Below are 15202 nucleotides of genomic sequence, written 5' to 3' on the forward strand. Positions count from 1 at the left end.
TAGCAGAGCGGCGTTTCATTTGGGGATATGTAACGCCGAGGTTCCACAACCGATCCTTCAACAAAGATCTGCATGAGCAAATAAAGCAAGAACTTTCCTAATTTGAACATGCATCCCTTGTTGCTAGGCGGCAAACAAACACACGTACACTTGGGCACTCACACACACACACACACACACACACACACACACACACAAGCATTTTTCCATTTGGGCCTTGTGATGCGAACATTTCCATGTAAGGATTTATGTACTGAAATTCGGTAAACATTTCCATTTGGTGAGATGTTGCATGTTGCACCAGTGAATTAAACAGTTTTCTTACTCATGTGATCTCTTGCAGTTGGCCTGTTGCATTCAAATAAAAAAAGTAAAAAACATTTTATTTGAGGATAAAACACATAATTGATATTTGGTCGTTTTAGACACTGTAGGTTTGTCTTCAGTGCGTGCAGGCTTACTAATCCGATGATGAATTACTTCTCAACCCCTCTACACCTTAGTTATCTAATCACCAGTTCAAGCAAAGGGAGCCTTAATTAAGTATAATCAAAGCCAAACACTATGCAGTGCACTCATTCATCATCACATGCTGAAGAATGAACACCAGGTGTCTTTGGGGACGTGTTTGGGTAGATAAGAACCCAGTGTAGAGCCAAAATTATACAAATGCTATGCTTAGTTGTGTTTTCTTTTAGAAATATACATTTGGGATTTAGACCCAGGTGTGAAATTATTGGCTCAAGCTTTGCAACACAAGAGATAAATTGTTTTATCCCTGACCCTTTGCATGCAGCCTTTTGACTTTTAAACTTTCTGTTGCAGCCGTGTTCCAAAAGTCATGCCCAAAAAATGCTCCGAATTAGCAGTGTGGAGTGTGGCACGACCACCTGCAACTGCATAGTTTGCGGTATTCGACTCGCTCGATGAGGTTTCGAACACTGGGCAGATGATCCGTAAATCTGTTCACACCTGAAGTGGCTAAAAAAAAAAAGATTGCTGCATGATAGATAGCTGATAACAAGATTTCTTCATTGAGAAGACAAACCGCTCTCTGTGGACCTAGTGCACGGTGATGTGTCCTCAGCACATCACCGATGCCATACCTTCCTCTATCAATGTGGAGTTTATCCAGAGTTTGTTTTTACAGTTCCATTGGGGGAGGAATTTAAGTAGCCGACCTTGGTGGGGATTACTTTGCACACATGGGCAGATACTGCGGCTCCGTTAGGCCTGTTAGCCAGTGGCCATCCTGCTGCTTTCCCACCCACGGTTTCCTAAAATGACATGTGAGGTTCCGTGTGCAAACAGCCCTCCGGGCATCCTCCCGACTCGCACCCTGAGATACAGCCTCCAATGTGCGCCTTTCTCCCTCCTCGCGCCCCTCAAGGTGAGCTCGGGTGCCGGCCGCCAACCGGGCCAAGTTGTCATTAAATCAGGGGGGGGGGGGGGGCGCTAAACAAAATAATCTGCATTTAAATCTGCGGAGTATAAGATTACACATGGCCCTTCTATTTCTGGGCGCTTGGATAAACAGCGATTAGTCCACCGCGCTGGACAGGGTTAATAGGAGCTTGTTCGGTGGGTGAGCGCGACACCTCAAGGCTTGGCCTCGCCGATCGATAGGAAACATTGCTGAATACGTGCACAGTGGCATTACTGTAGCATCACTGTGCACAGGCCCATAAGTCGGCAGCAGCTGGCAGGGTTTAATTGAGTGTCAATGGACACGTCTGCCGCGGCGTGGAGGTCTTTCCATGTAAGGAATGCGCCGCACATAGTCCTGTTTTTTGTTTTTTTATGTATTCATGCATCCTGGCATCTGGGCTGGACTGATTGAAACAAACACGCCACAGTGCATGAGGCAATGCAGAGTCTTCCAGCCCGGGGGGGTGGGGGGTGGGAGCCACCGACTTTCTTAACTCTATGAACTCTGTCCGGCAAAGCAGTTTCTTTTAGAATCGCCTCGAGGAAGTTCTGTTCCCCTTCACCACAAAGAGGTCAGGGGGTCACGTGCGTCTCGGGGAAAACAACGAGGACACGCTTTGATTTAATATGTGCAGAAAACACGCGTGAGCTCTTGTGTGCACAAACACAGACAGCAATGTGTTTGTTCTAAAGGTGGACATTGAAATGCCATTTGCAGCTGATCCGACCCAGAGACTCTGCAGGGCGATTCCCTGCATTCAGACTCCAAAACGCGCATTAGAGTAATTTACCTCCAACCTGTCAGCACAGCTGAAAAATGACATTTGAGTTCAATCCTCTGTCTCCCCACATTAACACCCACATTTGGCCCCAGGAGCAAACCTGGGAATTTGTAGGACCCAGCAGACCTCCCAGCCCCCCGGCTTCACCTGTTCGCCTGCACGTTTCTTCCCCCTTTCTCTCCACTTGGGCATTGCCTTCCATCGCCCCGCGACTACGACCCATCTGACCATGTACGCGTGCAGCTTGCTGATCCTCTGCGCGTCTCTGGCCGGTGCCTCCCGGGCCGACATTGTGTTCCGCTGCCCCGGCTGCACCGCGGAGCGCCAGGCGCTGTGCCCGGGGCTCGCCGAGACTTGCGCGGAGATCGTGCGCGAACCCGGCTGCGGGTGCTGCCCCGTGTGCGCGCGGCAGGAGGGCGAGATGTGCGGCGTGTACTCCCCGAGGTGCGCCACCGGTCTGCGATGCTACCCGACGCCCGACTCGGAGCTACCCCTGGAGCAACTGGTGCAGGGCCAGGGGCAATGCCGGCGCAAAGTGGACACCGAGACGGGCGCGTTGAGCCAGGAGCACCGGGAGCAAACCAGCGGTCAGTCTGCGCAACGGAAACCCGATTTCCCTCCATTCATTTTTAATGAGGCTGTCTAGACTGCAGCCCGGGGAATGGTGTGGAGACATTTCGCTTTGTCATGAAGGCTGAGCCCGAATATGTGTCACTATTTTGCACATAAGATGCGTTGGTGTTAAATCACGGGTTCTATTTATAGCGTCTGCAGTGCATCGTATGAACAGCAATTCAATAAGTCTTTGCCCTTTGACATCCGCTTTATGCCCTTTATGCTGTCAGGTTTTTACTCACAGACCTGAAAGAATGTGGACGTTTTGTGCTGCCAGCACTTTGTTGCATCTGTTGCGGTGCATTAGTATGTCGGTCGTAATGTGCTGTTTCTAAACACTCATGTTAAAGTGCGCTTTGCATTTGCATAGTGTTTATAGTGTTATATGTGCACCAGGAGAGAGAGAGAGAGAGAAACAAAAGGAACAGTCACTCTGCCCAATGGAACCACGCTCCAAAACAGCTGGAACCTGCTCCCCTCCCAGTATCTCTCTAAAACCCAGTGACAGAGAACACTCCTCCCAGACGTGACTCCGTGGGATCGGTGCAGAAAACATTACAGAATTGATGTTAACATAACCGGGGGGGGGGGGGGGGGGGGGACGGGGAGGGAGGAATGCTGCATTGATTGGGAAAAGCCATGGACTTTAGGCTTTGACCAGAGAGAGCTGTAAAGCGATGTTGACAGTGAGTGCATTAACTGGGCAGTCTACCTGGAAAAGGAGCCGAATGCATGCGGCATGGCACGGCGGCGCCGAGAGGCCCACGTGGCCCTGGGTTTGAATCGGGACAGGTCGCACACACACACACGCACACGGTGGACCTGTGGGCGGTGAAGCCAGGCGCCAGGAGGACAGGCAGCAGTCCGATGCCGCTGATGTCTCTTTCCTCGGGTTTGGCTCAGGTCAAAGGTTAAAGGATCTGAGGAGTCACCTCTGCGTTGCAGCGTGTGTTCATCACGCTCAGATCTACTCTGCTTCAGCTTTAGGTTTAATCCCCCATCCACATACGGCGGAACACATTTGTCTCCCGCTTGCCCCCTTCGGCCCAGTTTGAGACAACACAGAACCGATTTCCTGTCATCAATCCTTCTCAGGTACAAAAAGTGGATGGAATCCCCGACTGATCCCACCTCACGGAGGCTGTTGGAAGGTTGAGAGCAAACCTGTGGCTGCGACCCATTGCTTCCTGGAATGAATGTGTACATGATGGAAGAACATGTTGGTTATAATTCAATAAGATGATTATAATTCAATAAGATGATTATAATGCAATACGTTGATGATAGTACAATAAGTGGCTGTGTTTAGGGGAGCAGTGGCTCTGCAGTGGATTGGAAACACTGGGTCAAAGAATCAAAGAGGGAAATGAATGAACTCATTTCGTTTTTCAGCTGGTAAAAGTGATGTCACCCCCCCCCCCCCTCCCCCGAGCCCACTGTGCTTTGCCATGCAACTTAATATCTTGTGGTGTCACAATATCTCATGGATTAAAATCACCAGGACCCCACTGGGATTTGGGAAAAAGAGGAGAGCTAAACAAGATACTCCCTCATGGACCCGAGAACCGATTAAAATTGGAATTTCTTAAATATACGGCTAAGTATATTTGTATTTCAATTTCAGACTTTTACTACTAACACAAATATTCCAGGTTCCCGACGTTTTGGGGCTGGAATGCCTCCCTTTTCCAAACCAACGCCCACGACTTTCCCACCGGCGTCTCTATCGCTCCGTGTTTCGTCCCCGAGGAAGTAGAGCTCCTTTCACCCAGCCTTCAGTTGTTATGACTGGGATGACTGGGATGACTGGGATCACACCACACACCAACCGGTCCATTCGCAGGGTCCAAACAAATCCAGTGTTTCACAGGCGACGTGGAGAGGAAAGAGAATGAGGTGGGAGGAAGTCCTATTGTTAGCTAACGGGGGGCATTCCTGTGCACCTGCGGGGAGGGGCGGGGGGGGGGGGGGGCACAGACTGAAATAGCTCCCACATAGTACCAACCGCCCCCCCCCCACTCACAGGGCTTTTGCGCGTAGCCGGGCCAAGAACCTCCTCCTGCACGTCGCTGCGTTTGTGTTAGACTTTTTTCTTTGGCTGATTAAAAGTCTTTTTGATACGTCTGTGGATTCAAGTGGCGGCTTTGGGGAGGGGGGGCGGTTCTTATCGGGACGGGACACCACTGGGCTGCGCGCCATCCGGGAACTCGACATGTGGATGAGACACGGAAAGAAAGCCCCCGGAGCCACCAAGGATTAAGCCAAGCAGCAGACTGGACAGGAGGCCTGCTGCTCTGTTGGTTCTGCTGATCCCGGAGCCCGGCTCGGCCTGCAGAGGCCTCGCTATCCCCCGAAAGTGGGGTCCTGACCCCGCTGGGTTTCTGTGTGTGTGTGTGTGTGTGCATTCGAGAGGGAGGTCGCTGCCTTCGCTGCTTCTAAACCGTGCGTCCGCGATTACGCAACGCGGCAAAACAAAAAGCCCCCCCCCCCCACCCCCGCCGCCGAGGTTTCGGGGTGCCGCGTGTTTATCTGCGCCACTTGCGATCAAAACCGCACCTGATTCCAGTTGACTTTTGACCCTTATTTGGAACCGAAGCCCGGCCTTCAAAGGGAGAGGCGGGAGAGAGCCCGACGGCGCCTTGTTGTTGCTCCTTTCCCCCCCCCGGTCCCTCTCAGGCCTTTTGGACTCGTGTCCTACCGGCACCGTCCTCCCTGTTTGACCTTCTCTACGGTCTGTGCTTTATTTCCCCGCTTCCTGCACAGGTGAAACGTACACGTCTGAATATCATGGAAAGGAAACGCTCTGCGCGATCGCGGCGTTTCTTCTTCTTAAATCAGCTGCTCCGGCGCCAGGCTCCTTTTCCACTCCCTCCGCGGCGAACCCCTCGACCCTGAAGTGTGCTCTGTTGTCAGAAACAACATGTTCAGTTGAACCTGATGGCCCCTCACATTGTTTGCTCCATCTGTTTGAAGAAGGGTTTTTTTTCTAACAAGGTTTAACAAGGCTCCAAGGAGAGAGGAGACGAGCCGAGACCGTAGGAACCACTTGGAAGGCCACAGGAAATCCGCTCTTCCGCGTAGATGCCGTGGGTTTCAGCTGAAACAAAGAGCGCTCTCTCATTGGCTGGTGCTTCGCCGCGTGGTCGGAGGCGAAAGCTTCAGCCCCACTGGGACACATTCAAGTCCCTGTAGAGATCCTCCAAGCTGCAGACAAGTGTGAATGATAGATTATTTTGTTCATTAATCACCACTTTTAACATCTGCTCATGGAGTTAAGTCACAGCAGTAAGGAAAAAAAAAAAAAAAGGTTGGAAACCATGGAAACCTGACTGACCAAAGCTCAGCGTAGGCCAACTTTTTCCGGAGCCCACATGCTGGCCAAGGGAGCGTCATGTGGTGGGGGTGCGGGCGGAGACGCTGTCGGTGACGGGACCCGTCTGGTTGCCGTGTCTCCACAGGGGAGGCCGTGGAGCCGCCGGCGCCGCCCGAGCAGGCCGCGAGCGAGGTCCCGGCGGCCGCGCGGAAGCCCAGCAAGGAGAGCGCCTGGCTGGGGCACAAGGAGAGCGCCGTGCGCCAGCACAGGCAGGAGATGAAGACCAAGATGAAGACCAACAAGGGCGAGGAGGTGAAACCCGCGCGGCCCAAACAGGTGAGTCACCGGGGGCGGGAGGGAAAGCTTTGGTGTATTTCACATTTTAGTGGTTAAAGCATCTACGACAATACAAATGTGATGTCAGAAAGTAAAATGAATTTAAAAAATGGAGCCAGCTGAGTTAAAATAAAGCAGCAAAGTATTTTGCCAGGTGTTCTTCTCTGTTGAAAGCATTGCAGCGGTCATTCTCCCGTGTGCGAGGCCTCGCTCCTTCACTGCCAGGTCATGAAAACGCTTAAATGCACTGATGTTTAATCTGCCCGGCGACAACTGTGTTCCACAGCAAAGAGGAGCTTTTTATGTATTCTGAAGGTCTCTTAAGGCTTCAACGTGTGAATAAATAGTTGAATTTAAGAAGTAAGGTCAATCAGAAGGGCATTTCTACACCCCGTCTTCGGCGCTGCTGCTGTTGCTTTTTGGGGCTTTGTGGGGTAAATCTGAGGTCACTGGGCAAGATGTTGTTGTTCATTACCGGCAAGAAAAACATGATTCATTCGCTCATTACACAAAAAAAAGCCCCCTAGGCTTTATTATGTGTGCGTTGGTTTGTGTGGCTTTTATTTGAGATTTTATGTAGCATATCAAAAATGTGCTGATGCCTTGCAAACACACCTTGGTGTTGACGAATGCACTTCTGCTGTGTTAAATCTCCTTTGTGAGGTTTGGACTTAAAGAAAAACGGGAACAGGAGACAAAGTCAAATCTCCACCAGCACCCAGGCCGCCCTGCTGTTATGAGAGCGCCAGCATAACCTCTGTTGTTGTTGTTGTTTTTTTAAGACTCAGTGTCAGCAGGAGCTGGACCAGATCCTGGAGAGGATATCCAAGATGCCCTTCAGAGACAACCGAGGTCCCCTGGAAGACCTGTACGCCCTGCACATCCCCAACTGTGACAAGAGGGGGCAGTATAATCTCAAACAGGTGACTCGGGGTGGTGAGCTGAGGGGGGGGAGCAGGCTGTGATATTAAGCCCCGAATGTACTCACAGAGGGGCATCCGATGTCCCTCGTTCTCTGCACACAGAGTGGAAAAAACTGAACACAGCTTCTTGGTTTCAGTGCAAGATGTCTTTCCACGGTCAGAGGGGCGAGTGCTGGTGCGTCGACCCCCACACGGGCCGAGCCATCCCGTCAGCCCCCACCGTGCGGGGCGACCCCAACTGCAGCCAGTACCTGGTGGAGCTGCAGCTCCCCGACATGGAGCAGATATAAAGTGACAGAAGAACCAAACAAACTGTAAAGTACTTGGAAACAAAAGAGCATCTGAGTAAGCTGTGTATTCTCTTTCTTTGTGTAGGTGTCTCTAGTTGATGTGATGAAATCTTAACCACCTGAAGGAGGATTAAACAATAGAATCCAGTTGCCTCGCATTAGCTGCGTTTTCACTGTTTTGTTGTGTTTCGGTTGAAAAGTAAAAAGACGTCAACCCATTTGAGTTCACGTGTGTTTTCGTTGTCGTGGCCTGCAGTTTGTGACGCTATTAAAAGTGATAATGAATTCAATAATAAATTGACATTTTTTTGTTTTGTCACTTCAGACATTGGAACCACGGGAAGAAACATCATGGTAGAGATTTATGATCAAAGCTCACTTGCTTTATTTCACTGTTGCTGAATCTCATGATTTGTCAGTTAGGACTTAAAGTCCAATCAGGTGACCCCTTCGGTACTTGTTGAGACACCCTACAGTTGTGTTACATTATTTATAATGACTGTGTGCCAATAATAAATCCCACTTTGCACCAAACTATGCTGAGCTGACCTTCCAGAACATCCACGGCCAGTTTCACCCACAGAGGTCAAGGTCAAAGCTGTCAGCCACAGAAACAAACCTTAGGGCCGTCATGCCTGTTTATGTGAGTACATGAATTTTATTTAAATAGTGATTCGTCATTACAAAAAGAAAACACGAGTACATCAATTACACGCCTGATAAATATTTCACCATAGTGTTCACATTAATCTCTTTTTCCTAAAAGGAGAATGCTCAAAGTGTCCCCGTGTTGTGTTCACATGTGTGCTGGAATCAAGAGGTGTGGGGGGGCGGGGGGGAGGCGCGGCTGGTCTCATCCGGGACGCACGGGACCACAAGAGTCGCTAAATCAACATCACGGTAACAACAAAAACCCGGAGGCAAAGTGTGATTCGCAGGAGGAAGAAATGGCGCCCGGGCTGCCACATGCAAACGGGGATTCAAAGCGGCCCCTCAGATTTACGTGGAGCCTCGGATTTGCCTGCGCGGCGGCGTCTGCGGCGGCGAGGACCCTGCAGGCGGAGACAGGGACAGCGCGGGGCCCTTTGCATGCCATTTGTGAGCCAAAGAAAGGAGACGCGCCGCATTAGTGCCAACAGCAGCTGGAGAATTTAAAATAGAGCTTAGTTGTAGTTGTGAACTATTCGGGCACAAACAATACTCAGTATCCACACACACACACACACACACACACACACACACACTGTACATACATTTACAAACAGAGGACGCAGCTGTCTGGGTTGGAAATAGGAGGCAGGGAGTCAAACATCTAACCCTTGACAGCGCAATAAAGCGCGCTGGTTTATGAGGGCCGATGGTGGTCACACTGCACCTCAAACTGGGAGGAAGCGTATGATGATTCATTCTGACGCTCATTCTGTCTGTAGAATTGTGATGATTCTTTTACAGCGTGGTATCATCTCACTGGTTGGGAATAATTTGGGGAAAACAGACTGAAAGCTTTTGCGGCTCCGCGCTGAACAAACAAGTACCGTGGTTCTGGTTCTGATGGCGTGCAGCCCGCGGCGGAGGAAATGTCCCGTGACAGCCGGTCGGAGGCGGGAATAAATGCTGAAAGCTGCTGTTTGATGTGTGAAAAGCTGCCCCTCACATGATTAACAATGAATTAAACGTCGCTGGTTAAAGAAAGAGCAAAGCGTTGATTCGTTTAGCCTCGTGGAAAATATGTCTCGTCTCTAGAAACACAATCAATGAAAATATTATACAAATATATGTATATATATATATATATATATATAATCCTCTATGATCTATGGATATAGCGAGATGAGGTGCTAGCTAACGGTCACCAGGGAGCCCCATAAGACCAAGAGCTCACAACAAAAAGAGACGCAGTCCGTCCCACCCGAGCACATGTAGAAGAACCTGTGCTATGTGTTTCCTGATTGGCAGCCACCAGGTGAGCTGGCTTGATTGGCAGGTGTCCCCCTCTCACTGGTTGCTGCTGCTGCTCTCGAGCTCTTTGCACTGCAGGTCTCCGCCGGCGTCGTTGATTTCGGGGATCTTCGCGCCAAACCTGTCCACGCACCAGCAGATGCCCCTCCTCCGGCCGCGAGACGGCTTGCACTGCAATCACAGGGTTACCAGGTGGGGGGTGAGGCGCTTGTGGTACTTCTGTTCTGCGGGGGAGGGGGGGACAGAGCTCTGCGTACCTGCTTGCGCTTGAAGAAGCCCTTCTTGTCACAGTTGGGGACGTACAGAGTGAGAGCCAAGACCCTGGAGGCGTCCTTCATGCTGTGAATGAGATGATCCAGTCTTCTCCCACACGGGCCCTGCACACACACACACACACACACGCACACACACACACACACACACATGCACGCACACACATGCACACACAGAGTGAAGAAAGAAAAAAATCAGTGGCAAATACCTACACTAATGAGTGATTTAGTAATTTGTTCACACCTTGTTGGCGCATGGGAACGAGGCGCCGCGGCTGATTGGTCAGAACTGGCTTTTCTTTGTAATGATTCCGCTCAGTGATTTTTTAAATTTTTTTATCTTGACTTACGAACTCGGGCTCCAGCTTATCCGGGCCGAGCGGGGAGAAGTTCAGGGTGCCGGAGGGCCGCAGACGGGACAGCTGCATCGTGCGCTCTTTGGCCTGCTTCCTGGCGTGGAACTTCATCAGCTGGTTGTTTCCGTACAAGAGCGCCCTGGTCGGGGGCGGCGCCGTCCCGAGGGCGGGTCGCTCTCCGTCTAAAAGGGAAAGCAAAGGCTCTTCGTCAATTGGACGGAAATGAAACAACTTCCAATCAATGACAAGACTGCGGTGGCTGAATCCACTTGTTTGAGTAGTTGACCACAAGGGGTCACAACGGGGTCGCGATGAAGAAAACTGACACTCCACTTAGTTCCTGGCTGTAGACGCGCATGGGCCTCGCTTGCGTCCCGGGCCTCACAGCTGGCCCGCTTCCACTGCGATGTCACGCACCCGTTTCCGTTTCATTTTGGCAGATTGCAGACTGTGCCTGTAAACCCTTTCCGCTCCCCTCCTGGCGTGATCGCTAAGCTACTAAGCTAACTTGGCAGTGTGGCGAGGCCCTCGTCACGTTGCGAGTGGGCGATTAAAACCGTTAAATCCCCCCCCCCCCCACGCCCTCCACAGGAGATGACGACGATGGTGAATATGATGTCATCTATAACACACAATGACGGGTTCTCGGGAAAGGCCAGACATTCCCCATCCGCCGGTTTCCTGCTGACTCTGTTTTCCCTGCAGAGAAAACAGCGAGCGCGAACCGAAGCAAGTCCTCACTCGCCAATCCTCCCGTTTGTCTAATCTCACCTGCGCTGACGGATCGCGTCTTTTGTTCCTCCTTTCTTCGAGTTTGAACTGTGAGACGCAGGGATCACGCAGAGGCGAATCCCCCCCCCCCCCCCCCCCCCGCAGGTGTCAGTGACAGAAAGCGCCTCCCGTTCTTTGCTCTCGTCGAAAACTCACATAAAATCGGTCGCAAACGCGCCAAAAAGGCCTCTACTGTTTTGCAGCTTTCCCCCGAGGTTTGAATGAAACAACTTGTGTCGTTGCATTACATCTGTGCAAAATGCACACGTGCACAGTGATGCATTGTGGGAAAGGCGTGCTAGAAAACCACATTTCATGAACGTGCACTCTGCAATCACAGTTGTCGATCTTCACCACTGTGGAAAGCGAGTGGTTTTAATGTCGGTGTGGAGAAAATGGAGAAGCTGACGGGCGGACAGATGGGGGGGGAGGGGGGGATCAGTAACCCGCGCTGCATTCTGCTGAATGACGGCCCGGGCCTGCCTGCAGCGCCGCGAGGGTGAGGGTGAGGGAGGTAGGGAGGAGGGGGGGGGGGGGGGGGGGGGGCTGGGAGGCGCGATGTGAGGGAGCAGAGGGGGGTTAGAAACGGGAAGGGCACATGAATATAGAAGACTGGAGGTTGTTTTTTGATGCTCAATTGCCCAGATGAAGGCAGCCAAATATTTAAAAGACGATGTAGAAAATGAAAGCAGATTCAAATGCATTTGATTTGTCTGACAGTATTTCTGTGTTTCCATTTTTTTTTCGTCTTTTGTTATTGAGCTTTGCTCTAAGCAACAACAACAAAAAACCCCTGTGCTTTCTGACGTTTGACACGGCCAGCGAGTTTCCAGCTCTGCTCCCCCGACCAAAACTGAACAAACACAGTACAGGTGAAACTGGGAGTGGAGAAGAAGAATAATGGCGTCTAAGAGATGAAGAGGGAGGGAAAGAGGAGAAGAGCCCGTTTGGTGGGAGAGAATAGAGTGACGGAGACAAACAAAAAAGGTGGGTTAGGTGTGGGGAAGAAAAATAAACAGGTGGTGGGTGTAGAAAACTAGGAGGTGTGCAAAGGGACAGACAAAAAAATGAAAAGAAAGTGTCAAGTAAAGAGACAACAGAAAACGTCCCACAAAGCGACTGTCCCTGACCTGCCATTTAAAAAAAGGAGCCCAAAGGTGTCTCTCCACCTGTAATCTTCAGGGGGCTCCGAGGCGACGGGCCTCTCACACGAAAACCTACTGATTCACAGCCCCGTGACGTCAAAGCCATGATGACAGGTCGATCGAAGCTCTGCACTAATTGTTGAGAGGGTTCTCGGGGGCCTTTTGAGTCGTGTGCCTCCGTAATGACAGGTTTTAGAGCCCCAAAGAGGGCGGTGAGTTCGGTGCCGTCGGCCTCGCTGGCTCCCAAAGAGTCTGATCCCCCAAACACGGAGCCAACCCATGGGTATTAGAGTAATATCGGGAAAGCTCTTTTTTTTGGACTCGTGATTCCATTCTGGGGGTTGTTTGCCCATTTTGACGCCTTCATTCAAATTCCTGCAATAACAAAAGAAGGGAAACATCTCTATCTCAGCGGTTTCGCTGTTCCTCGCCCTTTAGATCGCTCGGTGATGACCCACGTTCCGCGATAGAAACGCACGCAGCGTGGAGCCCGAGTGGACTGTTCTGGTGGGGAGGAGGTCTACAGTAACATGCACGGTCCCGCCACCCATGCGCCGGCCTACCTTTGGACGGATGCAGCTGTTTGTACAACTTCTCGTTCCTGCACACGCCGCGGCCGTGCAGGAGCGCGTGCAGCGGCTTCTCCTCGCCGTTCTTGGGCAGGCAACGAAACCCGCGCGTGCACGGCCGGGTGTACACGCCGCACGGCTGGTCCTCCTCCAGGGCGCACGTCAGGCAGCAGCCGCAGCCGGGCTCCTTCACCAGCTGGCAGCCGAGCGGCACCGGCGGACACATGGACCGGGCCTTCTCGTCGCACGGCTGGCACGGCACGTAGGACGAGCCGCAGCCGGTGATGCTGAGCAGGGGGACCACCAGGAGAGACACGCCGAGCAGCATGGCGCGCTTCTCTACTATATCCTGGGCTGAATCCCTTCTTTGCAACAAAAAAAAGAAAAAAGAAAAGAAAAGAGAAGTACGAGCGTCAGGGGGTAGAAGCGGTGCGGGGGGGGGGGGGGGGGGGTGTCGCACGCACAGGTGCCTTGCGCGCTAAAGTCGCCAAATATCAGAGCATCCGCAATCCACTGAAACAGTCGCTGCGGCTTTGCCTTTTGCTGCCAGCCACAAAAAGAGAGAGGGAGAGAGAGAGAGAAAAAACAAGATAAAGTAAACGAAATGTCCAGGTTCTCTCCCCTCAGCGATGCCCCGGTGCCGCTGTTTTACGCGCGAGTTGATCGTCTCCAAATGAGATGAAACGCCCGATTCCCGCTGTCGCTCCCTCCGTAGGTTACTTCACCAGCACGGTTGGAGAGCAAAATGTATAATCTGTGGCTTTGACCTTGCCTTTAAAAAAAAAAAAAAAAAAAAAACATCCAGAGGCGAAGCATACAACGATGGGTATGTCACACGACGTTTGGAGGGGGAGGCGCACTTGTCAGCTCCGTGCGCAGCGACGCTGATTTCACGGGGCGGGTGCCGGCATGCCTCCAGATCTGCCAGATACGATGCGACTGAAGGCGACTGAATGCACAGTGGCCCTTCAGAGCAAGACGACAAGTCACATCAATTCTTCCGAGGTCACGAAACAAGAATTGCATTTAAATCGCTGATGAGGTCGTTTGAATTACAGCCCATGAGATCCATTTAGCCCGGTTTAAATGAGGAAAGAAAAGTAGTTTTAGTGTTTACAGACCTCTTGTGAAAAATATATATATAATATATATCCTGTGCCATTACTACACTGAGAGAGGGAATAACTTGGCAGAAAACAAAGAAAGAATTAATGCAACAGAAATCAAGTTGCATGATAATTTTTTTGATTTAGAGATTGACATTAAATAGACTTCTTCCGAGACTTTAATGGAGAACATTTCCACTGAGAGAGGAAGCATTTCTGTTGGTCAATGTCCATCAGGGTTTATCCACATGAGGTTAACGTGCCACCTGACCCCTCATCTCATAGTTCAGACTGGTCTCCTTCTCTGCTGGTTTCATTGGAATACATTCAGATACTCATGTTGCAGTATTCACTGCTCCCATGTGCAGCTACCAGATGAATACATGACCCCCCCTCAACCCTAACATGTGTCATTTTTCTCTGTGTGTGTTTATTCCAGAAATAGTTGAACCGCTCCAAACAAAATGTACGACTTCCAAAGTTAAGGGTTGGTTCCAGCTTGAGAACCCAGAAGGCTTTTATAATTCCCCTAATTCCGATCTATATCTTTGGGTTGCTCTCTTTTGCCAAAGTACCGTGGCTTTAAATATTTGTGCGATGCTGTCTTATCCATAACAAATGCAGTCTCCAAAGATCTGCACAGGGACTGTAAAAAAAGGTCCTGATCGGTGCAAACTGCACTCGGACCGAGCTTATTTTATGACTTAGCGAGGTCAGTGTCCAGTGAGATAAGTGGTCAGCGCTCATGGACTGCAACAAAACGCTCGTAACTCACTTGATGTTTTGGCAGATACTGTTATATATCTTAAGATTGTAGAAGATCTGCATGTTTTGTTTTTTTTAGCATACAAAGTCCAAGGGGAGTTCATTTAATGCTTTAGGCTCCGGTCATCTTCTTGGAAAAGCGCTGTGTATACTTCCTTGATTATTTGGTTTTATTTGCCTTTTTGTTTACATCCTGCGGTTCTTGATCTTGGTTTTGCACTTTAAGGGGGGTTTTGCAGTCCTGTGATGAGATAAATTCAATGTGTGTCATTGCTGAAACTGACCTTGAAAGACACAGACTGATCAAGGCTTCTATTTCTCTGCTGCGTTGGGTTTCACTTCCTCTCTCACACCCCCCCCTCCCCCATTCGTGAAACTTAGTCGGCAAACTCTTGTCAGATCATCCGACCCGTGCTTGCTGCCGCCTTTGACCTTTGCGCCGCATCAGGTGTCAGTTGACGTCACAGGTGTCGGAAAGGTCGGCCACGCGCTCCTTTCGGTTCCCTCGCCTACCTGTACGGATCTGAAGAAAGTGTCACGTAGGGTGCTGGTGCAGGCGGAAGCAGGACTCA

At 50.8% G+C, this 15202-nt stretch overlaps 2 protein-coding genes across 3 annotated transcripts; one reads left to right on the plus strand and one right to left on the minus strand.

Moving 5' to 3' along the window:
• Positions 1 to 2266: 2266 nt before the first annotated feature.
• Positions 2267 to 7905, plus strand: igfbp2a (insulin-like growth factor binding protein 2a). Of its 2 annotated transcripts, XM_037477277.2 has the most exons (5): positions 2267 to 2797; positions 6284 to 6474; positions 7257 to 7397; positions 7535 to 7688; positions 7773 to 7905. In XM_037477277.2, exons 1-4 carry the CDS (start codon positions 2440 to 2442, stop codon positions 7685 to 7687), a joined length of 843 nt encoding a protein of 280 aa, XP_037333174.2. In that variant the 5' UTR covers positions 2267 to 2439; the 3' UTR covers position 7688; positions 7773 to 7905. The 2 variants fall into 2 exon arrangements, with proteins under 2 accessions (XP_037333174.2, XP_037333164.2); XM_037477267.2 differs by having other exon boundaries at positions 2272 to 2797; positions 7535 to 7905.
• Positions 7906 to 8102: 197 nt separating this feature from the next.
• Positions 8103 to 13152, minus strand: LOC119220940 (insulin-like growth factor-binding protein 5). The gene is made up of 4 exons (XM_037477299.2): positions 12754 to 13152; positions 10269 to 10456; positions 9904 to 10023; positions 8103 to 9817 (listed from the first exon to the last, which is right to left on the minus strand). Exons 1-4 carry the CDS (start codon positions 13085 to 13087, stop codon positions 9683 to 9685), a joined length of 777 nt encoding a protein of 258 aa, XP_037333196.1. The 5' UTR covers positions 13088 to 13152; the 3' UTR covers positions 8103 to 9682.
• Between the last annotated feature and the right edge of the window lie 2050 nt (positions 13153 to 15202).

This window comes from Pungitius pungitius, chromosome 3 (assembly GCF_949316345.1).
Source record: "Pungitius pungitius chromosome 3, fPunPun2.1, whole genome shotgun sequence".
In the NCBI taxonomy this organism is placed as follows: Eukaryota; Metazoa; Chordata; class Actinopteri; order Perciformes; family Gasterosteidae; genus Pungitius; species Pungitius pungitius.

What these genes read in the sequence shown, in the direction of transcription:
- igfbp2a (XM_037477277.2), top strand. Translation starts at nt 2,440, where the DNA reads ATGTACGCGTGCAGCTTGCTGATCCTCTGCGCGTCTCTGGCCGGTGCC. An exon ending in GCACCGGGAGCAAACCAGCG is followed by an intron (nt 2,798 to 6,283) that starts GTCAGTCTGCGC and finishes GTGTCTCCACAG; the next exon opens with GGGAGGCCGTGGAGCCGCCG. An exon ending in AACCCGCGCGGCCCAAACAG is followed by an intron (nt 6,475 to 7,256) that starts GTGAGTCACCGG and finishes TGTTTTTTTAAG; the next exon opens with ACTCAGTGTCAGCAGGAGCT.
- LOC119220940 (XM_037477299.2), bottom strand. Translation starts at nt 13,087, where the DNA reads ATGCTGCTCGGCGTGTCTCTCCTGGTGGTCCCCCTGCTCAGCATCACC. An exon ending in ACAGCTGCATCCGTCCAAAG is followed by an intron (nt 10,457 to 12,753) that starts GTAGGCCGGCGC and finishes TTTCCCTTTTAG; the next exon opens with ACGGAGAGCGACCCGCCCTC. An exon ending in ATAAGCTGGAGCCCGAGTTC is followed by an intron (nt 10,024 to 10,268) that starts GTAAGTCAAGAT and finishes GTGTGTGTGCAG; the next exon opens with GGCCCGTGTGGGAGAAGACT.